General features: G+C 43.1%; 1 protein-coding gene and 1 long non-coding RNA gene across 15 annotated transcripts in view; one reads left to right on the forward strand and one right to left on the reverse strand.

Annotated features, from left to right (window-relative positions):
• Positions 1 to 14,317: 14,317 nt before the first annotated feature.
• On the reverse strand, positions 14,318 to 15,791 carry LOC309360212. Its single transcript, XR_014163952.1, has 2 exons — positions 15,241 to 15,791; positions 14,318 to 14,898 (listed from the first exon to the last, which is right to left on the reverse strand). It is a non-coding gene; the product is annotated as an uncharacterized lncRNA (long non-coding RNA).
• Positions 15,792 to 16,106: 315 nt separating this feature from the next.
• The window catches only part of TCF7 (transcription factor 7), a 116,714-nt gene continuing 106,624 nt past the window's right edge, over positions 16,107 to 26,196 (forward strand). For 3 of the 14 annotated variants that reach the window (XR_014163919.1, XM_081893745.1, XM_081893754.1), the window contains exons 1-3: positions 16,930 to 17,865; positions 18,081 to 18,147; positions 19,042 to 19,148. Coding sequence is in view for 12 of the 14 variants with exons in the window: in XM_081893745.1 (XP_081749871.1) it covers positions 17,590 to 17,865; positions 18,081 to 18,147; positions 19,042 to 19,148 (450 nt within the window). In the remaining 2 variants the exon portion in view is untranslated. Of the gene's footprint in view, positions 16,303 to 16,924; positions 17,866 to 18,080; positions 18,148 to 19,041; positions 19,149 to 26,196 lie in introns of those variants that run through there. The other 11 variants (XM_081893755.1, XM_081893748.1, XR_014163920.1 and 8 more) reach the window with 9 other exon arrangements.

A 26,196-nucleotide genomic window follows, 5' to 3' on the forward strand; every position in this document is an offset into this window, starting at 1 on the left:
ATGCTGCTTTCAACCCACAGCCTTGCAAGTAGGTGGGGCGCCTGGGGTCTGTCCCAGTGGTGGCTGGTGCCCATTGGGAATGGTGGGGCAGAACCCTGGCTGCATGTTGGGCAGGGGGAAATACTACATTATTGGAGTGACACCCGCAGCAGTGAGCAGTGGGCTGAGCGATGCTCAGGAGCACCAAGTCCACATCTGGAAGCAACCTAGCTGTTCTTCGCTCCCAGTACGTTTGCAAGCACAATTCAAAGTGTTGGTGCTAACCTTTAACACCCTAGACAGCCTCAGCCCGACATAACTGAAGGAGAATCTCCACCCCCATCATTCAGCCCAGACACTGAGGTCCAGCTCTGAGGGCTTTCTGGCGGCTCCCTCACTGCGAGAAGTAAGGTTACAGGGAACCAGGCAGAGGGCCTTCTCGGTAGTGGCGTCCGCTTTGTGGAATGCCCTCGCATCAGATGTCAAGGAAATAAACAACTATCTGACTTTTAGAAGACATCCAAAGGCAGCCCTGTTTAGGGAAGTTTTTAATGTCTGATGTTTTGTCATGTTTTAATATTTTGTTGGGAGCAGCCCAGAGTGGCTGGGGAGACCCAGCCAGATGAGTGAGATATAAATAAATTATTATTATTATTATTATTATTATTATTATTATTATTATTATTACCCCTCATCACATGGCAGTCTGGATCTGGGAAGGTGTAACCACATTCCCTGCTTTCAGTACATCACTGATTGCCTCAGCTTCAGCAAACATCAAGGTAAACAAAAGCCTAGAAAGATGATGCTTTGTTCACCTGATGCAACAGAGCCCTATTTCCTTTGCACTGTTTTAATTACAGCTGCTTTAGTATTTTAAAAAATGTGAGCTACCTGACTCTGTTGCAGAACTTCTGTAGACTTCATTTAGATTTTTAGCACCCTTGATCTTGAAGGCTCGAAATGAATGCTACTAGCATTCACCTTCGTCGCCTTAGAATCCTCTTCCACAAATCACACTTGTTCTCTTTCAGTATATCCATTCTGCACTGTCTGCAGTACTGATTTCCTAAGGGCCAGATGTCACAGGCACTCAGGATAGATCCGTCCAGTGCTTTTTTTCCGGGGCGACGCAAGGGTACGCATACCCCTAAACATTTTGTGACTCTTTGTACTTTTGTGCATTTACTGTATTTACTTTTCCCAATTTGAACTATAAAATGGTGGTTTTCTTGAGTCAAAATGAGAGTACCCCCAAACATTTTTTTAGAAGAAGGGGGGGGAAGCACTGGATCCATCTCACAATATCCTTCTTTCACTTCCCTAGCCTTGTAGGATTTGTCCAGTTAAGTCCCGATATTATCGAATGCTTGGAATAGAGGCCACTTTTGAAAACCAGTACAGTGGTACCTCGGGTTAAGTACTTAATTTGTTCTGGAGGTCCGTTCTTAACCTGAAACTGTTCTTAACCTGAAGCACCACTTTAGCTAATAGGGCCTCCTGCTGCCGACACAGGATTTCTGTTGTTATCCTGAAGCAAAGTTCTTAACCCAAGGTACTATTTCTGGGTTAGCAGAGTCTGTAACCTGAAGCGTATGTAACCTGAGGTACCACTGTATTCTTCAAAGATTGCTGCAAGAGGCGGGGAGCAGATGTCAACTATAATATTGTTGACAGAGGTAGGAGGACTCCCGAGGTGAGTAAGAGCAGCTCTGCAAATGGATAGGTTTGTTGAGGCATGCCTGGCAGAGCATCAGAATTTCCTTTTGGCAGAAGTCGGATGACGGTGGTTGTTGAGGTAGCTCCTGCAAGCCTAATTTTGCACACCGGCAAATCACTTGAGTCATCCTTAACCAGGCAGCAATGTCCACCAAGATCTGTCACATGGTTATGAACCATGTATTCCAGTGACCCAAATGTCTGCAAGGCAACGGATTGGGACAGATAGGTAGTATTATGGAAATCATCCCATTCAGGTTAGATCAAACAAAAAAGGATTGGAACAGTGGAACTGCAGTAGGTTTGCAAGCACTTAATAATGAGACTATTTGTAATGTACTTAATTCTTCCTTAGCAAGACTGATGGTGATGGCACATGGTGAAAGCCTTTGGAACAGTACTAGTAAAAATATTTGCAAGCTTAGTCACAAACTTGCTGGGAAAGTCAGATTTAAAAAACACACACAACAACACAATTTTTTAATTGAACTACTCAAATAATAAACACAGACACCTTCTTTATCCCCCTAAAAGTATCTCTTTTATCATGGTGGTACTTTTCTGCCACTTAAGCTCATTTTACTGATATTCAAGACTTGGAGCAACACTCGAAAACCATCAGGGAAGCATGCAGTAATTAACAGATGCTCTTCAGTCCCTTGTCACATAACCAATCCAATAAATTCAATAATAATTCCTTAATGGAATAAAAGCTGAAAGGATGAGCCTGGACCTGGAAATGCCATAAACATAGTAGCAGAACATTAGAAAGAGAAGTTAAGGCTAATGGACCTGGAAAGGCTTTGTGATCACATCTACCTTTCTCTCATTTACTGTTCACCTCCTTGTTTTATATTCTTGTAAACAAATGGATCTTTGATATAAAGGGTTGAAAGGGATGCCCATTGATTGATGCGCCTATCATGCTAGCAGCACATATTTTTTCATGGTGTAGTGGATAAAGAGTGCAATTATCTTCCAGCCTTGCCTCTCCATCTGACAGTGACCTCATAGGTGTCAGGGCAGGACTTGGCCACAGGTAGCAGTCAGAGGTGATCCAGGAACTTGGAATCAGCAGCTATGGGATGGAGTCAGTACTGAAAGGCAAAGCAGGAACAAGCCAGGAAGAAGGGCTATAGGAACACACACAAAAAATAATAATCAGGAAGACCTTGTTACTCAAATAAGGCTTAACAGAATAAGAAGTCCTCTTATAACTGTTCCTGTCCAGGTTGATCCAATGACCCAGTGCCATAGCGTAGTTTCTATTTGCCCCACCATTTTCCCCAGGAAAACTCACTCTTTACCACTAAAACGTCAACTGGGTCAAACTTCACAAACCTAGGTTACTGGAAGTTAAGGCTGGTGCCTTAACAGGTGTGCCTGGTGATTAGTAATGATGTTGTGCAATGATTTGTAAGTCATGCTTGCTTACAACTTACGCTCCATGCCAAATCCAGGTGGAGACCAGCAAAAAAGGCTCAACTATGTTGTCTGGTCCTGTGTTGCCAATTAAGCTGTTTTTCTTTAGAAATACAGTGAGTTCGCCCATGCCTGTTTGTTGCTTACATCGGTCTCCACCCCCATCATTCAGCACCGAGGGCCTTCTGGCAGTTTCCTTACTGTGAGAAGTGAGGTTACAGGGGACCAAGCAGAGGGCCTTCTGAGTAGTGGCACCCGCCCTGTGGAATGCCCTCCCACCAGATGTCAAGGAAATAAACAGCTCTCTGACTTTTAGAAGACATCTGAAGGCATCCCTCTTTAGGGAAGTTTCTAATGTTTGATGTTTTATCATATTTTTAGTATTCTGTTGGCTGTTTTTAGTATTCTGTTCCCCAGAGTGGCTGGGGAAACCCAGCCAGATGGGTGGGATATAAATAATAAATTATTATTATTATTAAACCAAATTGAGTTATTAACTCATCAGGTGCCAATTTAATAATCTCCAATGCTATAATGGTGGGATCTTTCCCCCCTTATATTTGCCTTAAGTAATTTTATTTGTTACTGTTAGGGTTGCCAGCTCTGTTTTACCCTGACAGGGTTCTGTATCTTTGACAGTTACAGAACAGGAAATAATGAAGGGCTGGCTGTCATTCAGCAGCTGGAGAAACTGAGCCCCTGTCAGGGACAACAGTAGCAGCAACACTGATCTTGGATATAAAACTGAAATCCCAGGCCTTTCTCCTGGGTATGGTCGGCCAACTGGTGCCAAAGAAGGACAGAACTTTTTTTATGTATGCAACTACAGCAGCAAGAATATTCATCGCGAAGTATTGGAAGACACAAGATTTACCCACCTGGGAAGAATGGCAGATGAAGTTGATGGACTACATGGAACTGCGGAAATGACTGGCAGAATCCGAGACCAGGGAGAAGAATCGGTGGAAGAAGACTGGAAAAAGTTTAAAGACTATTTACAGAAATAAGGAACTAAGTACAAATAGATTATTAATGTATTAAAGGGGAAAAATAAGGTTAGAATATGTTAAGATAAATTACAGGACAGAAAACAGAGGAAGATGGAAAGGAATTGCTGAAACAGTTAATTGAAGTGGAACACAAAAAGGGAGGTGTGAGGAGGTCTTTGAAACAAGTGAATGAAAGATAAGATATTGAAACTATTGGATGTGTTTTAAATTGTTTTTGTTTTGTTTTGTTAATTCAATGTTTTAGTGTTAGTGTCATGTAGTGTTTTTGTTTTTGTACTGTATTGTATTGTCTTGTTTAATTCTTTTGCTTTTTTGTAGTCTCTAAACTGTTAATAAATATCATTTAAAAAATAAAAAATAAAACTGAAATCCCAAGTGCACTGGTTTCCCAGTGCTACCTATGAAAAGAAAACCTCAGACATACCATGTGCCTACATTCCCCATTTTATAATAGCTAAGCCACCCTACCCACCTCCTGACACTTCCTATTTATAACCAGAGGAACAGTCATGGCTGTCCCTCCAAGGAATTATGAGAACTGTCGTTTCTTAAGGTTGCTGAGAATTATTGGGAGACCTCTATTTGCCTCACAGAACTACAATTCCCAGAGTGGTTTTAACTATCAATACCTCTTCCCAAGGACCTCTGGGAATTGTACCTCTGTGAGGGGGAAAGTAGCAAACATATTGTGGCATACTCTTTGGACCCCAGCACATAGTTTGGGAATCTCTACCTGGTACAACCAGAGAACTGACAAGCTCATGTGCCTCAGGATCTCAGGCGCCTTGGTGCCTATGAAGGTGAGCTGGAAACCAAGCAAATTCAACTGTACCAATAGAATTCAAAAGCTCTATCCTCAGGAGAACCCTTTCCAAAAGAACCCAACAGGTCCATCCGTCAGAGGCAATATATCAAAAAGAAACCTGTTGAAGGAAATGCACTTTCCAGAACTTTAGTGTAGTGGAGCTCATAGTGAGGGTTCTGCTGTGCTTGTCACAGGAAGTGAATGCTCCACATTCTCCAGTAAGAAGAAGAATGCAGTTGAGAAAATCTCCCAGTGTCATTTAACCCCACACTCTATCCTAACTCGGCTCCGGGTACCGTTTCCTCTGCAGGCTGTAATTTACTAAATCCATCTGCTGCGTTTTGGAAATGCTGCATTTCAAGGGTCTGATATATAACAGAAGGTCAAAGAGCGACGCAGGCCCTCTCATTTTGAAGAAACTTGAAAGAAAAGAAAAAGGAAACTTATATTTAGGAATAGACATGATTAACTAGGGGAAATCATATTAGGACATTCCAATAAATGGAATGGAATAGCTTTTACCTCCAATTAAGCTAACTGTGCTTCAAGGAAAAATATTTATATACAAATATAAAAAGCTAAGGAATGCTAAGCTTCACAAAGATGAAAGACTTCCAACACATAATTTATGTTTAGTTTTTTATCATCCTTAAAAATACCTCTATAAATGAATGGGCAATCAGACCTGATACATTTCTTTTGTCACTGCATTTTACTTCCTTTTGCCTGGATTTTTTCCCCTTAAGAAACCTGTGATTGATCAGCTATTAACTCCTCTCTTACAACTGATTATCCTCTGCCTTTTAATTTCCACTAAGAATGCAGCTCTTCCTATTATACATTTTATGTGCATATACTAAAGCTGCAGTCTTGGGAGACTTGCTATTCCACTTAAGTCTCAGTGAAATTAATGGGATTTAGGTCTGCATAACTCTGGATACGGGATTATGTAGCCTTGAATTTGCATTGACGGTTTGATTTTTTAAAGGGATGTACAGCAGACAGGGGTTTTAATTTCTATCAAGCCATCTTCTGTGGGCTAGAGCAGCTAAAGATAGGGTTTCTCATAACTCTCTTAGATGGAACTGTGGCTCTGTTCAACTCAAGCACGCACATTAACTTAATTAACTGAACACCAGCAGCAACAAAAGGTATTACCTTGTCTACCTTCATTCCACTCTTAATCACTGAAATAAAAGTTGAGACTTACACATTAGGGCTATTGTGCAGAAGCTGATTCGCAGAGCTGTCCATCCATGGCTGTGATGAACATCGGATGTTGCCATACAGTAGGGATTGCTGACTTTGTGTGCTCTGGACTATAACTCCATTCATCCTCAGCCATTGACCTTGCTCGCTGAGACTGATGGCAGTCATAATTCTAAACATCTGGAGGGCACCACATTGGCTAGCCCTGTGCTATTGTGACTAATAGCACACCTCCCCAGTGCTTTCTACCTGAGATCCTTTAACTGAAGTGTGAACTGAATCTGGGACCTCATATATCAGGGATAGATGACTTCTGGCCCTGCAGATGTTGTTGGACTCCAGCGCCTATCATCCTCAGTCAGCATTGCCAATGGTCTGAGGTGGTAGGAATTGTAGCCCTACAACATCTGGAGGGCCCCAGGTTCTTCATTCTTGCTATATAGGAAAAGCAGTGCAATTATCACACAAAACGCATTGCAATTATGGACACCTCATCATTAAAGTTCAAATCTCCGCCTCCCACCACAAATCTTGAACTGGGAACTTTCCGCTTAGTACACAAGGCTCAAAGTACGCATTACATGGAAGAGGTTCCTAGACAGTCTCTTAAGAACTGTGTGGAGTATTACATCCAAAACTGGATGACTTGTGGGAGAGGGAGTGGGGAACAGCATCCATATTGTCTTCAAGGCCATCTGTGAGAAGCAGGGAGTCAGTCGCCCCCCCCCCCGCCCCCCAGCACCAGCAGCAACCTGGCTGCTAAAGAGTCAGTAGAACAATGCCCAATGAATTGTCTACAGCCAAATCCTCTGAATCGAATTTCTGATTTAAAACAACAACATAATTCACTGTTGTATGCCAGAGGTGCTGTTGCAACTCAATCCCACTTTACTCCTCTTGATAACTGGTGGAGAAACCCCCTTGCCGCTATGAATATTTCGTTGTGTGTTGTTTGTGGCATACACAGCAAGATTTGGAAGTCAATTTCAAATAAACATTACTGGGCTATGAGGTTACCTCCTCCCCCCCAAAAAAGCCCCCACATTTTAATATGATTGCACAAGAGGACAATTTAGATTTTGTGATGGGGCGGGCGGGGAGAGAAGCCCAGTGATGACACATGTATTTAACACTGCAAGTCTCCTTTTTCCCCTTTCAAAAAAAGGCGAGCTGGCAAGCAGCCCTAGGTCTGCTCATTTGCCAGCAACAGATGTCTGCACACATACAACACTTTTTGGAGCAACATGCAGTCCGAGCATGTAGTTTTAAAAGCCCTATTTTGAGTGGTATTAAAACAATTGCTTTTGCAAGCAGTGTCTCCAGGGTCTCTCTGTAAATGTGGATCTTTACAGCTTCATCCATTTTCTTTAAAACCCATTTTGCCATTTCATAAACGACTACAAGCATATATAGTCACACCCTAGTAAGATGCATCTGTTCTGAGCAGATCAAATAAACAAACCGTCCTTAGCATTTTGCTTTTCAGACTCCTCTTCTGGAAATGTTGAATCACACTTTCCCCAGGTTAGAAGTCTATGCCCTGCTAAATGCATAGATTTGCAGAGTTTTACGTTACTCTTTTCTCGCAGGCATTTCTTTTCCCCTTTCCACTGTGAGAGCCTCATCCACAAGAAACACTTACATTCCCTTCCCTCTGTCGGGGTTTTTGTGAGCCTAGTATTGTAATGTAGTAGCTGAATAACTGAAGGATGAACTTAAAAGTCCAGAGTTCGTATCTTGCCCCTGCTATGAACCCAACAGTTAGCCTTAGGCAAGTCACTCCTCTCAGCTTCCATGCATATTTTCACTACTTAGATAAAAATGCTGACCTACCTTGCAAGAATGTTGTGAAGAATAATGGCACTAGACCAGGAGGTGGAGACACAAAGTAGGTGTTCACAGAACAATGCCTATTAGACACAGGGAATGTGGCCTTTCATGCAGCCTCTGGGACCTTCCCCAAGGAACACCCCTACCCAGGCAATATCCTTGTCTCTTTGAGCCTCACCCATAACAGAGACCACTCTGCCCCCGTCCAATTGCCATTGTCTAGCTGGAATATGTTCTTGACTGTGATAATGTCTCTTGCTTGCTGGATAGCGCAGTGTTTCTCAACCAGTGGGGCACACAAACAAGGGGCATACAGAGATTTGTGAGGGTGTTTCCTTTTTAAAAAATGCACAATAGAAGTAGATAATAATGATCATCAAAAGTTGTGATATTCCAATCCTGTTGAAACTTCAAAAAAATAAATAAATAGGGGAGCTGAGTTTGAAAGGGGGAGTGGGGTTTTTATGTAGGCTAAAAGAGGGCAGCAATGTGTATATATAAACCTCTGGCATTTTAATGGTTGGAACCGGTTGTCTTGACCTCTTCTTCCCTTTTCTAGCCTTGTCCAACACTATCATGCATCTCTCAGATTGCCCACAAGGAAACGTGGTCCTTTTCTGAAAGAGACTTCCCACCCCTGCACTAGGCCAGTTGGACCACCTGGCACGGCTGCCCACGCCCCAGTCTATGTGTTTCTTCCACCACCCATTGCACTTTTCCAGCCAAGCCCTCCTCACCTTCTCTTCACAGACCCAGCCCTGCTGTGTCTCTCCCATTTTTAGTTCTCTTCCCCGTTTGACTCCCTTCTTCTGCTCCTCCCGGAGACTAAAACTTCCACCAGGATTTAGGCTGCAACCAGAGGCAGTAGTGGAAAACAGCCTGAAGGAATAGCGTGCAGGACAAACACACGTCTTCCTCACCAAATGCTTAAAGTTGTTTATTAGTTTGCTGAAAAGAGCATATTTAAAAGTTTGTACTTCAAAGGCGCTCTACTGGGAATGGGAGAAAGAGCCCTGGTGCCCAATCCAACAGGGAGCAGCTTGTTTGATCTCTCCTGACTCCCCTTGCTCGACACCATGTTGGAACATAACTTGGTGTCTTGGGGGGCAAACCATTTCTACAGGGAAGGTCCACCCCAAGAGAACTCAAGCATGGGTGTGCTAACCAGAAAGGGACAGGAGTTCAGGCAATCCCCACCCCCCAACATCAAGCTTTCCATCCACATTGCTGGATCCCTGCTATTTGCATATGCTGTTACATTTCTTTCAGTTGTTGGACACAACTTAGCCACCTGGAATTATACTTTGCCCCTTGTGTTTGCCCCTTTTTTCTGGTGCCACAACATGCTCCCCTTGATTCAAGGTCAGAGTCTAGGTTATATCTGAGGAAACGAACACCAATTACATTCTCAGAAAGTGGAATGATTTTTGCCAGACATAGGGTTAAGGTAGCCCTATAACTAGGAGCTATTTGAGGTATGGTACAGACCCCCCCAAAAAAATATGGGGACACGGGTGGCGCTGTGGGTTAAACTACAGAGCCCAGGACTTGCCGATCAGAAGGTCGGCGATTCGAATCCCAACAACGGGGTGAGCTCCCGTTGCTCAGTCCCTGCTCCTGTCAACCTAGCAGTTCAAAAGCACGTCAAAGTGCAAGTAGATAAATAGGTACTGCTCTGGCGGGAAGGTAAACTGTGTTTCCGTGTGCTGCTCTGATTGGCCAGAACTGGATTAGTCATGCTGGCCACATGACCCAGAAGCTGTACGCAGGCTCCGTCGACCAATAAAGCGAGATGAACGCCACCACCCCAGAGTCGGTCACAACTGGACCTAATGGTCAGGGGTCCCTTTATCTTTACTTTACAGACCAAAATGCACCTCCTTCATGTTAGCTTTGCCAGGGCAGACTACTGCAAGCATAATACAAGCCATCTCTATAGGGAAAGCCCATCAGAGGCATTTCAAATAAGCAGGAGTCCCAGCAGCAATGTCCCCATTTGGAACCTTCCTGGCCATTGTTTTCATCTTCTTCTTCTCCATACCTCCTGCTGATGCTGCAACAGCTTCTCTTGGCTGCACTGCTGTTCTCATCTTTTGCTTCACAAGTATGGAATCCTGCAAACTCTGCTTAAAATCAGGTACAAGTTCTGCCATCACCAGGAGGTTGGTGCCAAAGACTGAACATTCTGTACCATGCTTGTTCCACCAGATCTAATATCGCCTCCCTCCCCCTCTGCACTTTTTTTGTGGGGGGCAGAGTTAAAGAATATTACATAGACAAAATCCTTGTCTTCACATACGATTGGCCCGAGATGTCACATAATTATGTTTTTCCGTTCTCAGTGCCTAAAGAGACTCAATCCTTGCTACAATTCCTTGCCTGGTCCTCATATCTGTTAGCTCTCTGGTTTGGATCAATATAGTTGCAGGAAACAGGTGTTAAAACGATGTTTCTTAATAGTTCATACGTGCCACTCTCTTTAATGTTATATTAATTAATCTGGTTCAATTCAGAATTGTTAACATAATTTAGAATAATGCTCAATCCACTAAAATGCCTTGAACCAGCACATGATCAAGAGCACTTTGCATGGATTCTGGCCACACCTTTAAAGCACATTTGAAGCACTTTCTTCCCCTCAAAGGACTCTGGGCACCACAGTTTGTTAAGTGTAGCTGGGAATTGCAATGCTGTGAGGGGTAAACTACTGCGCCCTTCATTCTTCGTGGCAAAGAATGTGTTTTGAACATGCTTTTAAGGTATAATGTGTGTACACTGTACACAGCCTTAGTTAAGTTATTCCAGCAGAAAAAACTTGCTCTGCTAGGGAGAGAATCCTGCTAGATCAGAGTGAAAGTTCATTTAGTCCGGCATTCTTCATTCCACAGTAGCCAACCACATACTTCTGGGAAGCCACAAACCTTTCTGTATAAAATAAATTCAAAAGTGGCTTACGGTAAACAAAAATGGCAGGGAGGGGGATTCAGTGGCCCTCAACTGGACACCCGTTCCCACCAGCCCTTGCCAGCGTGGCCAATGGTCAGGCATGATGGGAGCTTTAGTCCAACAACCACGAGATAGCCATTGGTTCTCTGCTCCTGGTTCATGGGTCTATACAGCAACATCAGTTCCTATTTGAAAATATGTTTGGCAGGATATGCTCCCAGGCTGTATGCACTTGGAAATTAGCACACACCCAAAAGCATTTCTACAACCATACCAAGCCCCATGTAGAAGGGAAGGGCCGTAGGTCGGTGGCAAAGGGTTCAAGGTTCAATCCATGACAGGTCCTGATCAAAGGATTAGGGAGCAAGCGATGTGAAAATCTTTCTTTCGTGAGATCCTGAAGAGCTGCTGCCAGCCAGAGCAGCCACTACTCAAGCAGATGGACAAAGCATCTCAGCACCCCATTTTCCCTGGTTCACATAATGGGTTGAATGGAAGTGAAAACAATTTCAGTGGCAACAGGCAGGTGCAACTTAATTTGTCTGGATTCAGTTCAGTATATTATAAAATGAGAGCATCTTTTTCCCTTTGCCAAATCATTGGACATTATCTGGGACCAACTGCATTGTGCTGATGAATTCCCGCCTGCCCCTACTACAACAGATCCCTGAGCAGGCACAGCTCACATAATACCCTATCCTTCCAGGTATGTCTAGGATTTCCCAATGTGAGGCTGCCTGCACTGACATGAAAGTGGGTGTTGCATCAGCATCACACTGTAGTGCTGTGGATCAGCATCAATATTTCTTTGCCACCTGCCTTTTTTATCTTAAACTCACCACCCTGATACCTTCACTGATGCACACATGCTTGTTCTCTTATAAATGCCATCTAAATGGTTCCAGATTTCCCACGCCTAACAGGGTAAATAATGGCGCAGACCAGAAAATTACAGAGACTCCCAGTATCAGCAGAACTGCTTAGTTAAAGAAGAAAATAATTTGCCTTACTTATTTTGTGTCTCCGAGCACCATTTACAGTCAAAATGTTACGAGACAAGTAGTCGGTCACTCTTAAGCATATCCAGCAACAGCTGTCCTCTTTTTAATGTTTGAGGAAGAAGAAGGAGATAAGCCATGCCAAAGGAACAAAGACATCAGAAATTGTTTTGTTTTGTTTAAATTCATAGTTGGCAGCACAGTCTCCAAATTATTAAAGTGGAAAATCTAGATTTATTTAAATCACCTATGCAAGTCAGACAATGTAATGAAGATATTTAGTGCCAAACTGGTTCTTTGGGACTTTTTCCATACAAATAATACAAATCAGCCTCTGACGTTCCATGCAGATATGATCTGACAAATGCTCCAAGCTCCTTGTTTTACTTTGATGTTGCTCCAATAAGATATCCAAGAGTTGGTTTTTCTTTTTTCTTTTTTCTTTTTCCCCCAAGTGTAACCATTTTTATTTTGGACTATGCACGTTAGACATTAATTAACGTTATATGTTTCATGTCTAAAGGATTGATTCTGGTAAAGTGATTTAAATCCCATGCTTATGTTATTTCAAATTTGGATATTAAGGCTGTAATCCTGGGATGGGGACCCTTTGGCTCTCCAGATGTTGCTGAACTCCAGCTTGCATCAGCCCCAACCAGCAACATCTGAAGGGTCACAGGTTCCCCACCTTTGCTGTAATCTTATTGCACTTTACCTGGGAGTAAGCCCCATTGAACTCAGTGGGACTTGCTGCTGAACAGACATGCATAAGATTGTGCAGTAAGACCATTTTGATCATGGGGTAATCCACAAATCCATTGCTCTAAGCAGCTCCACTGGTGTCAACAAAGCATGCATGTTACATTGCTTTCCTGCATTACATTTGTTTGTTTGTTTTTATGGGGGGAAACCTGCATGGGCGTGGTTTACAGGAACACTCCCATGCAATTAATTCATTAACAAGAGAAGCAGCTCTCAAGGATGCTGCTGCGTTTGTTCAAACTAGCACATTGTGTTGAGAATCCAGACAAATAAAATGGACAACCTTTATTGTTCCAGTTTCTTAATTCCCAACCTTGCCACATGCCCACCCTTCATAACATAGCAATCTAGCTGCACTGTACATAATAGAAGTCAAGTCGTTGAGCAGAAGTTTACTCAAGAGTAAAACTCAGTGTGTTTCACCTAAGCTTGGAATCTTGGGATTTACTTCCAAAAAAACAAGTTTAGGATTGCACTGTTAACTGCAGAATCACCCTAAGCATTTGGACACTTGTGCAGGGGGTGGGGCTCCAGTGCTGTGTTTCCAGCATTGATCCTGTCTCTTCCATGTCTTACACTATTGTGCACATTACAGTTTAGTGCACATTGTGTGCTGTTGTTTTTTCACTGCTTCCTAATTGAACCTGCACATTCTTCACTCCTACTCTCTCCTCCCCTTCCCCAAGCTGCTTCTTTGGCTGCCTGAAACCGGGGTTTTTTTGTTTTTTTTTGGGGGGGCACATATGACTGCCCAAAGGATGGGGCTTGTCCAGCTTTAACTTTCTCAAAACTTTCAAGACACCTTCTGTGATTATGATGCACCCTCAGCCTTCTCTTTGAAGCCAAGTGATTTGGGAATTAAAGCTTTCTTAGATGCTTGTTTTTATTTTCATTTTTTTGCTTGCCAAATATGTGCCTTGAGTCGGGATAAACATTTTGTAATTCAAGAGCCACTTTGCAGAGGCATGCGGGGAGGGGGGTCAGATTAATGATAGGTGCTCAGTTTTAGGACTACTTTTAAAACTTATAACTTCCATGTTTTTGCTTGAAGTCCCTCAAAATGCCTGTGCTGATATTATTATTAGTAGTAGTAGTAGTACCGTAGTATCATTATTACTGAAATAGATTATTCAAGTTCCTTTTCCCTTTGTCTCCCCTTGAATACAAACTGGCTTTATCTATGTTACTTGGGGTCTTCAGTCTATTAGATCTGTGTCCACTAGTAATGTGCTGGATAAAATATTTGCTCTCTTGGAAGATTATGTGATATTTGTATTCTAAGCCTCACCACAGTGGGTTTCTTTAAATAGAAGCTATACTTTACTCCTAAATTGCTTAAGGCAAAGGAAGCAGAGATGATGTTTATGAATGTTTAAATGCAAATGGAACTGAGAGTGAATGCTATGCTAGCTAACATCAAAGGCTCACCAAAGACTCTGCATTAATGAGCCTCTTTGTTTCCTGGATCACAGATTACAACAGGTTTCCAACTCATTGCCAAGGTTTTATCTCCATTTGGGAGGGCTGTAAATCTCAGACGACTCCCCCCCCCCCCGCACACACCAGACACACACACACACACAAACCAAGAGAATCGTCTGAAAACGAGGAGGGAGAGAAGTAGCATTTTTTAAAAAAATTCTCCCATCTCGTTTCCTTTTGACTGCAAACCGAACTACAGTATGTGAAACAGCGAGGACTTTTCCAAACGGGATGCGGATTAGTCCTGTTTAAAGTGCAAAAAAAAGAGTTTCTTTAGCGTGCTTCTTCTGGACGAGACGCAAGCCTGAGGCAACCTCGCCAGAAGTCCAAGCAAAGGGGCCACGATTTTTTCTGCCCCACAGAGATCAAGCTCAGCTGCCTCCAAAAACCTGAACTCGCCTTCGCTTACCCCCTTTTAAATGTTTCCTCCGGATAAGTCATTAATCCGACAGAAAGTCGACCCCTTCTCCATCTCCTCCACCCCACTCCGCCCCAAAAAGAAGCCCTCAAAAGAATTTCGATATATTGGCTTTATTTTATTTCGGAGCTTTTATTTCTAAAATTCCTTTTCCACAGCTGAGCACGATCTTTTCACAGAGCGGAGGTGCTGGAGGTAATTGAGGTGTTGAAACTGACAATTACGTGCTATGTTGCGTGGTAGGAAGACCCATTTGCGTGGAGCCATTCAAACTGGAGACGGAAGATCTGCAAGGCTCAGCGCGGCCCTACCCAGCCTCTGAGTGAGTGAGTGAGAGATTTGCATTCGCTGCTGTTTGAAAGCCTTCCTGCCTACAGGAATGTCTGATATAGAAATGATCTGGAAGAAACTATTTCTCTTCAAAACTACCAAAACATTTGATGCCCCCACCCCCACATCTCCTCCTAATAACTCCCCAAACTGGAGCGTCTGGTATTTTGGAAACTCTAGCAAAGAACATAGGTTTAACTTCACGTTTCCCCACCCTGCAGGCAAATGGGGAAACCCATAATATGTTGAAATTCAGCGTTAACGTCTGTACAGTATTTTGGAAGGGAATCGCGCGAACGTAACATTGCAATCCTAAGCATGCCTACTCACAAGTAAGTCCCTGTAAGTTCAATTACTATTTCTCGGGGGGGGGGGAGAAAAGTGGTCCAAAGTGGCTTAAAAAAACCAAACCAAAACCGAGTGTAACAGGAAAAACCAACGAAACCAAGGCAACTATAATATTGTAAGCTGTATATAGACTGTGTAAAATACAGTCCCGCCCCACTGAAAGGCCACAAATCCCTAAAGCCAATCAGACTAAGGGCCAAAGGCCACGAAAAAAGGAAGCTGCTTGGCTCGCACTTAAAAATAAAGATGGCGCCAGGCCACCCCTTTGTCGTGCAGCCTGGTGATCTTTTGGAAACCTGCTCCTCAGAGAGGGTTTTGGGGAACTGAAATATTGTCGAGATTCTTCCTGATGCCAGTGGAGTTTCTGGAGTAGTGAAGAAGTTCCACGAGGCATCTATAGGCATCAAGGAAATTGGCCTTCATTAAAAATAAAAATAAATCAGTGCAAAATGGGTCCAGATTCGGCAAGCCCTGAGGAAATCAGCAAAAGAAAAGTTGGTGGGGGGAGAGAGGGGGGCAAGGGAGCCGTGACTGGGACACGTCCAGAGCATGGAACTAAGTCCCACTAGTTTCCAATCTGCAAGAAAAAATGTGCATAGGATTGCAGGCTTGGCCGGGGAAAAAATCGGAAGCCTCCTTAATCAAATCCCTATGTTGAGATTTCATGTTGTTTTGAGTTTAATCTTAAAAACCCTTGTTTAATTTTAAAAATGTTCTGATTCTTCATTAGGGAAATAAAAGGCAACATAGTAAAGACAAATGAGGCTGCAGTCCTGCTCACACCTGTATGAAATCTTGTGCCTTTAGAAGGAATTTGACTTCCAAGTACTGCGCTTGTGCTTTAGGATCTGTTGGCAAGACAGGTGTGGTTTCCTGAGAGGCTCGGTGCACTTTTTGTGAATATCAGTTTAAACCCTGATTTCAATCCAAAGTACCCACTAACCGGGACATCTTGTGTCTGACTACTTGGAAGTAAAGCTGGAGAGGGGGCAATGGAGGTTACGCCCAAGTCACAGCGCAATCCTAACCATGTCTACTCAGAAAGTAAGTCCTATTGAATTCAAGTGGGGTTAGGATCACAGCCTGGCAGCGCAATGCTCATTTTCTCAGAAGTCCGGTAAATCCTACGCAGTTCAATGCGGCTTGTTCCCTTGGCATTGTGTTGAGGATTGCAGCCTTAATAAACATGAAAGTTTGAAATATTGAAGCATTGAGTTCGATAGGAATTCGAAGCGATCGAAGGGGAGAAATCCGATTTATACTATATATGGCTCTTAATGATGATGGTGGTGATGATAAGCATTGCCATTAGCTTGCACGGGGCAATTTCTATCATTGCAACCATATTAAAAGGGTCGGTATCGGCAACTAGCGAGAAATTGTGCAGCCCCGCCCCTTTCATTTGATTGATGACTTGCCCTATCACAGGGGTTTCATTTCGCACTGATTTCATCAGATCCAACCTGCGTCTTTATTCAGAAGTTAACTCCCACTGAGGTCAATGGGACCTGTTCCATAGTAAATTTGGAGAAAGCGCACACGTGTGTTTGTGTATGTATAGATATGGCGGTGGGCGCTTCATTAGAAGACAAAAAAGCCTCTTTTGCTGCCTTTTTTGCTGCTGCTGTAGCATTTGGGAAGCGGCACCTTCTTCCTGACCCCCCACCCCACCCTAGAAATGAGGCGGGCTTTGCATGCCTGTAATGGGGCATCTCTCCCGGAGCGGGCTTGCAAGAGGAGACGGGCGCTGTCTCTTTAAGGCCAGAGCGCGTCGCGAGGAACAGAGCCTCGCCAACCCCTCCCCGCCGCTGTCAATCACCCGGCGGCTGCTTTGATGTCGAAAGCCTTTGGCTGGGGCTCTCTGGGGCTCTCTCCCTGGCTCGCGCACTTACGAGCGCTCACTCTCTCGGGCGCTCCGTGCCTTTCCCAGCAGAAGCCTCTGGCGCTGCCGTCGCCGGTTTCTCGCCCAGGCAGGGCTGGCTGCTGCTACTTAGTCAAACTTTCCTGGGGCTGGGAGGGAGGGACGAAGCAGACACGGGGAGAAGAGGAGGAGGAGGAGGAGGTGCGGGCTGGTCGCTGCTTTAATCCCTCCGATTGTCTCGGTCTCCCCTCGAGTTGCCGGCAGATTCCCTTAAAAGTAAGGAGAGAGGGCTGCTCTCCTCGAGGGGCGCAGAGACCAGGAGCTGTATTTCAAAGCGTCCCCTACTCCTCCTCTCCACGCCCGGCCTTTAATATATATCTGTAAATCCCCCCGTCGCCTTCCCCGAGCAAGAAGTTCTCTTGTTGGTGGCGTGGCTCGGGCTGGGGGGGTGGGAAAGAAGGAGAGAGAAAATGCCCCAGCTCAACAGCGGCGGAGGCGATGACTTGGGAGCCAATGACGAGATGCTCGCCTTTAAGGACGAAGGCGAGCAAGAGGAGAAGATCCAGGCCAACGTCTTCACCGAGGGGGATCTGGCTGACCTCAAGTCATCGCTGGTGAATGAGTCCGAAAGCACCGGCGGCGGCGGGGAAGGAGGCGGCGGCGGCACCGGTAGCAGCAGCACCACCAGCAGCCAGACTTCTAACGCCGCGGCCACAGTGGCGACAACAGCAGTAGCCCATTCCGAGGTGAGAGAGGGAGACCCTCGCCACTCCGCATCACAAAGGGCTTTCTGCCCCTCCGCCACCTTCTCATTCCCCCTGGTTATTACAACGAGCTATAAGCAGGGGGATGAGCAATATGTGTGTGTGTGTGTGTGTGTGTGTGTGTGTGTATAACTTTTTTAAAAAAAATTTGTTTCCATCCAACTCTGATCACCCTTCTCTTTTTCCTTTCCACACAGGCCATCAGGCGCTTGCAGGATCCTCAGAGGGTCTATCAGGAGAAACTCCCGGATCACATGGAGGATGGTCAGTTTCGGAATCCATTCATTCTGCCTTTTCTTTCTCTCTCTCTCCCCTTTTCACATGCTGAACTCAGGAGAGGATGGGGAGCGTGGGAGGAGGTGGGGGAGTTGGCGGCAGGAGAAAAACCATCTTTCTGTTAAATCAAAGCAGTAAAAAAAATAATAAATCAAGGGAGGGAGGGACTTTGATTTGGTAGTTGAAGCCCTTAGCTGCTAAGCTACCAAACAGCACAAGCCATTGAAACTTAATAAGTAACAATCTCCTCCCCACCCCCACCCTGCCACCCCCAACTTGCTCATAACTGAAATATGATTAATATATGTAATACCAGGGATGGAGGGACCCAAGGCAGACTGGGGAGGGAGGCAAGCAGAGGTCCATCTGAGTGCTCCTGATCCAAGTCTGTCTCTCTCAAACTGATCAGCTCTGCGTCTGGAGTACCTGGATTGGGAATTGTCTGAGGACCTCCTGGAGGAGGGGCAGACCTGGTACAAATACCTGGAACAGAGCTTGGTAACAAATTGAGGGATACACATCTCTTTCCCCACTCATCAAAACTCTGGGAAACCTGCTGCTGTATTGTCAGATCAGGCAAGGTGGAGGGCGGTGATAACTTTGACATCAAGCTTGTTATTCAGATTATTTGTGGCTTTTTGTTTTGTTTTCTGTCGCTACCAAAGAAGTCAGGATTTTGGGTTGATGTGTGCTAGCGAAGGGGAAATGAACTTCAGGTGGAGGAGTGATTCTGCAAAGATGCACATAATCAAAGGAGAGTTGTTGTTTTAAAACATGCAGTTACATAGAGATGCAGTGGTGCTTCTTGTCATAAGGCAAGTATGAATGGAGTGGGAATTGGTTGTAAGACAAAGACCTAATGGTAAACTTTTATTTTAACAGGCTTAAAACATCAGGACCCAGGGATGTATAAAGGATCTTCTTACTCTGGGTACCCTTTCCTAATGCTCTCAGATGCTTACCTGCCAAATGGATCTATGTCACCTTTGGTGAGTTCTCTTCGTTTTGTAAAGTTTTCTAATACTTCGCATTGTTATGCTTACATTAGAATACAGTAGTGACAACAGTCTTAGTCTCTATATTTTTTTAGTATAGAAAATAATATAAAAAACAGACAAGAATGGCCTAATTAAAAGTGATAACCTGGCTCTTGAATATATATGGTTTTTAACAACATATGGAAATTCCGGATTTTTCTTTCCGTTAAGTTTTAATCCAAGTAAACTCTAGAACTGAGTATTTCTCAAATCAATGTGACTTCTTTGTAAATATTTAGGACTGGAGTTTCATTCATGAATGCATGCATGAGTATAGAGAATGGAGTAATGTACATTCAGAGGTATTACAGTGAATCTACTTGATTCAATGGGAGATGCTGCCTTGTGTCTAGGAGTACTGCCTTAGTTGTCACTTTTATTTCCCCCTATTCTCTTTGCACAAGTAAATTAGTTCTGAGATTATTGCAAGGAGGCAAACATTTTGTTGGAAGGAAATTTTCATAGTGAAGGGTCTAGTGACAGACTTTCCTTGTTTGCATACAGATGCATGATGTAGAAACCCTTCGTTTAAGTGCACTGTACTCTGCATACCTTGTAACAAATCAGTTTGTTTGCTTTTTAACAAATAAACAATTACTCTTAAAGCTACATTTTTCTCATACTGGCAAAGCTGAGACTACAGTACCTAACCATCAGTAGACTGGAACCAGATGGATACTGGTACAAATGAGAGCAAGACCTGCCCATATATATACCGTGTGTGTATATATATATATATATATATATATATATATATATATATGCAGTGGAGTTTTGGAACTCTGCTATGGATAGTGGCTAAAATATGACAACAGAGTCCCTACATTTTTGTCTCTCTCTTTTTATTTAGTATTCACTGAAAATTATTTTGTTAAATTTAGGACTTGCAATAATTTATATGCAGAAAAAGTCAGACTAAATAAACCAGTGTTGTATGAAGTAGTGATGCTTTTGGTGTGCTGGGAAACAATCCTAGCAGTATGTCAGTATTTGGCTCTTGTGTGCATCCTCTCAAATAATTTAAAATATTGCAAGTATTAGGCTGTGAACTTGTGCCTACTCATTTGGAAGTAGGTACTATAAATGGCAGAGGGACTCTGTTCGACAGAGATGTGTTTGGGATTGGCATGTTTTGAGCATCTTGACGGTTGCAGTTAATATTATTTTTGGTTTCACTTTTTTTCTTTTGTAAAGGTAAAGATCAGTTGAATAAATATTTTTGTTTTTCTTCCTTGTTTTCGTCATGTTGCTTCAAGTACTTTATAAGCCTCTTGTGTGACAATCAAATACGATCTCCTTTTACATACGCCAACTTTCAGTTGAGCTTACTTAAAAATATTATGTTTAAGACTGGGGTGACAGTACTATGACCTGCAGTATACACCTATGTATGTATGATTGGAAGTATATCCCATTGGGTTCAGTGGGGCTTTCTACTGGCGTACAGCCACAAGTTTATACAAGTTTGCTGGGTGGGAGGGGGGCTGTAGCCCTCAGCTTTGCAAGCAGAAAGTGTCAGATTCAGTAGGGCTGAGAGTCCTGCCTGGAATCTTGGAGAGCTGCTTCCAGTCTGTCTGAGCTGGACCATTGGTCTGATCCCATATAAAGCAGCTTCCGATGTTCCTACTTAAGAGTAAGTTTCATTTCTGAAAATGGGACTTCTAAGCAGATCTGTCTCAAGATTGCACTATAAATGTAGTTTGCACTATAATATTTTTTTTTGCTTTTGAAATAAAACTTGATTGCATTTGGAGGAGGAGAGCAGGCATTGGATTGTGTTGCTGTTTTGCTCCCTACCCCCTCTTTCTATTGCTTACAGCCCCCAGAGGCCAAGTGTCTAGCTGTATGGTCATGGGACTCTACATACTCATCTCTTACAATAGCCAAGTCGGGAAACAATTGCTTTCCATTAGGTCGGTAAACTTGTTTGGGTTTAGTTGAGCGTACAATCAGCACTGTCTGATATTGAACTTACAATGGGCAGGCCAGTTTCTTAGACAGCTGATGCCTGAGATAGCTGTGTGTGTTTGTGGGTTTCTATTCAGCAGTAGTTTAGATGAAACAATGCTTTCAGTGTCTGAAGGAAGAATTCTAGTAGAATTCTAGGTAGCTGTGAGGAAACGGTCCCAAGTCTTGGTGGTAGAAAATGTACCTGAAGTGACTCTCCCACAGAAAGAGAAAAATGATTGGGTGAAACCCATGGTACATCTCAGGCCGAATGCAAGATCTTGCTAGATTCAAACATTTTTCTTGACAAATGGGAGATGTCTCCAGGAAGCGTACAAGCAGGGCAAGAAGGGAATGGCCTCTCCCCATTGGTTGTTCCCATCAATAACTGGTGTGCTGCCTGTTCCAGATGAAGTCTTCATTTTGTTTTCATGACTGGCAGCTGTCACCAGACCATCACTTCCTGAATTTGCCTGATTTCCTATCTTGGCCAGTAGCCATTCTTGTGGAAGCAAGGTCCTGGTTATGTTATAAAATAAGAGAGTAATTTATCCTTCTCCACTCCATGCATAACCTTTATAATATGTCTCTGGCAATTTTCCCCATCACCCAAAGAAAACACCTTAAACATAGTGCTGTACCTGCTTACTTGGCAGTGAGCCCCATTCAACTCAATGGGACTTCCTTCTCCATCCTGGAGAAACTTGCTCCAGTTTCTTAATCATTTTGGTTACCTTTTTCTGTACCTTTCCAAGCTCTAAGGTACTTGTTTTGCAGATAGCACTGTAAACAAAACGAAAAGGACAAACTTTTCCCCCCTTGTAAAAAGGGTTTCGAACAGTTGCTTTCCAACAAGGATCAAAGTAAGTTTTGCCATGAAAGAATGTAAATGCTGCTATTTAGTAATAAGAATCTTATTCCAGACAAAGAAAGAAAATTACTAGTGTGAGTTCTAAGAACAAAGGGGAATGTCTGTCAATGAAAATCACAGCATTCTCTCTCCTTGGCCTGCTACAAATGTAACTAGACAGTTTAACTTAATCCCACAGGAGGTGTGAGCGGTTCTCTCCCTTTCCATAATAAATAAATAAATAATGGGAGTTGAAAACAAAATGGTATCAGAAATAGAATTGGCAAATGTGCATCTGCGTGAAATGAAAACAAGCTCGGGCGGCTCAGTTCATAAAGATGCTGGGCTTCATCTTGGAAACAGAAACTGGATCTGCTGCTGTTCGGAGATGCAGACATACACGTGCAAGCCTGCCTAAGATGTGTTCAGGGCATTCCAAGCTAAGAATGCTGCTTCTCACCTGTTACAGTGGGTAGCAGCGTTTGGACTGGGACCAAAAGCTGCTTCGCTATCCCCTTGCTAATGCTCAACAACAAGTGATTGGCACCTCTACAAGTGACAGCACCAATCACTAGCTAGTTACAGGAGCTCTGCCCATGCAATCATTAGTGCTGGATGGCGCAGGTTTTCATGCTCTAGAACCTTTTGCTTTTACTGTGGAGCTAGTCTACATTTAGACTGGCTTCTGTGTATTAGGGTAACTGCATGCAAGCAAAGGTGCTGGCTTGGGCATACCTGAAATTCTAGAATTTCCTGAAGGGTAGTGTCTGGTTTTAAAGAGAACGTTTTTAATATTTTCTAATAACTGGAAGGGAAATAATAGCACCAGTTCCAAAACACAGAAAAGGGGGAAGGATCCAGGTTTGCAATGTTTTGTTAAGTTTTACGAGTCAAAATTAAATGGAAAACCCTTGAAGCTGCCTGCTGTCACAGGTGACCCTTAAAGAGAGGAACATTTTGCTTAAAAGTGCAAAGGATATAATAGTAACAGTTGCTAATTTTAGTGGATATCAGGACATTGGTAGTTTAGAAATGAAAACTACAGAAGAAATAAGTCTCAATGAAGCAGTAAAACTTTTTATAGCTTGTTAAAGTGCTACCAGTTCATTTTTATTTTGATTGATCCTTGGTATATGTCTCTTTAACTACAAGGAGAGTGTTTCAGGGTCATATCCTTAATATTTGGTCCATTACTGAGTGGTTCACAGATCCCTCTCACACCAGGCCAAAAATTCACACAGTGAAAACACTGGCAAAATATAGCATTAACAACAACAATTTAAGATCTAAAGGAGCTTTAGCATTCAGTTGTTTTAGTTCACTGGTAATGTTAATATAGAAAAAAAATAAGGCTGCAGTCCTAAACAAGGGACAATGGGATTGACAGCGTCATGGACTGGACTGTTCATGGGAGTGGGACAATGGGATTGACAGCGTCATGGACTGGACTGTTCATGGGAGTTTATTTTGCTAGCAATAGAAAACTGGAACAGCAATATGAGGAAGAGTACTGCTTGCTTTAGAAATATAGGAGCATTGTCCTCATTACACCTAGTGTAAAGAAAGAAAAGGAAAACAAGGAAAGGGGAAACTTACATTAAAAAACAAACTACAAAAGAGATAATGAAGGTCTCATTGCCAGTACATTTTAATGAGCAGGATTCAATGTTGGTCTGATGGATGGGACAGAAGTACAGGCATGAGCACACAAATACATGAAAATACAGAGGTTTCTTAGAGCACCCTTGTATGTTATGTGGAAATATCACTTGCGCTTTCTGCTTCACCACTTCCACATAATATGTGACATTGGCCTTAAAACATTGCTAACTACTGAAACCTGTAACAGCAGGACCGGATAGAGCAGAGTCTAGTTCTTCTTTGTGGGATCTGTGCCATACCGCTTTTCAAAATTTCTGGCACAGCAGAAGCCCAACACTTACTGGTTTAAACAGTATATTGTTTCTTTTGGAATATTACTTGTTTCCTTTTTAAAAAGAATTTTTAAAAGTTTTTTTTTTAAGCACATTTAAGCACAAGATTTGCTTTAGCCCTATACAAGAGGATGATTTTAACAGTTGCAGAGATCTGTTAGCGGCTTTGATAAAGTGCCTTGATCATACTACTCCCAGTCAGAAGAGGTAGAGTGATGTTAGGCTTATTGACTTGAGCATCTCTGTTTTTTAAACTTGTTTTATTACTAATTTTGGAATTGGGCATATTTTAACTCCTCTTTGGACATGCACACTAAGAGAAACAATGACTTGCTTGTTTCTTATTTAGGTAAACCACAGAAATAAGAGGTATGTTAAGGTAAGGTAAAGGTAAAGGGACCCCTCACCATTAGGTCCAGTCACGGACGACTCTGGGGTTGCAGCGTTCATCTCGCTTTACTGGCCAAGGGAGCCGGCGTACAGCTTCCAGTCATGTGGCCAGCATGACTAAGCCGCTTCTGGCGAACCAGAAACGCCGTTTACCTTCCCGCCGGAGCGGTATCTATTTATCTACTTGCACTTGATGTGCTTTCGAACTGCTAGGTTGGCACGAGCAGGGATGGTAGGTTAACCCAAATGCCTTTTGTAGCACAAAAGAAATGCCCTTAGAGATTAAGAAGCAACAGAAAATTTATGTGTTGATCTATCCTCCTTGCAAACCTCCAAGTGGGAAATGAATTGCCAACTAGTAGAATGTCTAAAACTGTAGCCATAAAAACTGAAATCAATTTACTGTTCTATCCATTGGAATATTAGTTATTAATGCCCAAAAGATTAGAAGTAAAATTGCAAGGTAATATGTAGCTGTACATGGGTTTTTTATCATGGACTTTGGGGTTATTTTGTATTTATATTGGATTGGATTGGGTTTTCTTCAAAAGTCATAAGCAAACTTTTGCATACCAGTTACATTCAGTTGCTACCAAATTCATTAACTATTTCCATGAGTCTGAAGATCTTGCAGATTTATCGTACCTTATAAGTGCTTCAAGGCTCATCTAGTCCAACCCCCTGGTTAATAAACATTCCAATGTGGCAAACGTAACTTAGGTTTAAGGTGCCATTGGGGGCCTAACTTATACAGTGGTACCTCAGGTTACATACGCTTCAGGTAACAGACTCCGCTAACCCAGAAATAGTGCTTCAGGTTAAGAACTTTGCTTCAGGATGAGAACAGAAATTGTGCTCTGGTGGCGCGGCAGCAGCAGGAGGCTCCATTAGCTAAAGTGGTGCTTCAGGTTAAGAACAGTTTCAGGTTAAGAACGGACCTCCGGAACGAATTAAGTACTTAACCCGAGGTACCACTGTATATCCGAGTTTCTAACGCTGCTCTTTGTTCCTCGGCAGCTGTGATGTTCTTTGTTGCTTGTGACATTACCTCCTTTCGCATCTGTATCACCAGTGTTCACTTCTCTAGATCTTTTTTCATATAACTTGTTTTCAGGCTTTCCAAATATGTTTAGATGTGATGGTAAGGCTGGACAGGTTTGGTTCAGAGCTTAAATGAGCCTGAAGACTCCGTGGCTATATAGAGAGAAATAAGTTTTAAGTCAGAACATAGTCCCATCACCTCTAGAAAGCTGAAAGATTCTACCTGAGAGACAGTTGCAGTGCCTCTGGTTTTAGTTTGTTTCAGTATACGTATGTGTAAGTGCTGAAGATCAGGGCTTGTCTTCAAGGCATTTTGTAGCCTGAGTCAAAGGACAAGATGGTGTGACCCCCACCACCATTCTACGTACAGAGCCAACTGGACTCCCAGTTGCACATTACTCTCAAGGATTGGTCATTGTGCTGCTCTGCACCTGAGGGCAGCAGGCTTGCTTTGGGGACACAGGACAGACTGTATGGCCCAGACAGCTCTATCCTCCAACAGAGGCAAACTACAGTGGGACTTAAAAATGGTGGGTGGGGCTGTTCCTGCTACTGTCTCCCTACCCCCAGGATTTGCCAACTGTGGCAGTTACCTCACTCTGCCTAATGTTAGTGCCAGTCTTGCCGGAGATTTCCAGCTGAAGCAAATCTGGAGAATTCCAAGGTGAAGGAAAGGGACTACTGAGCTGGCAATTAAGATGGGTGGATTTCAAGAGAAAGGCAACACTGAATCTGGTTTCTGGCCAGGATTCTGCGAACAAAAACACTTGGGGAAACCCGTAAATATAGTAGTCAGTTGATCTACATGAATCAATACCAGCCCTGTAGCACAAGTGGC

This window comes from Podarcis melisellensis (genome assembly GCF_964234715.1).
Source record: "Podarcis melisellensis genome assembly, chromosome: 2".
Taxonomy (NCBI): domain Eukaryota; kingdom Metazoa; phylum Chordata; class Lepidosauria; order Squamata; family Lacertidae; genus Podarcis; species Podarcis melisellensis.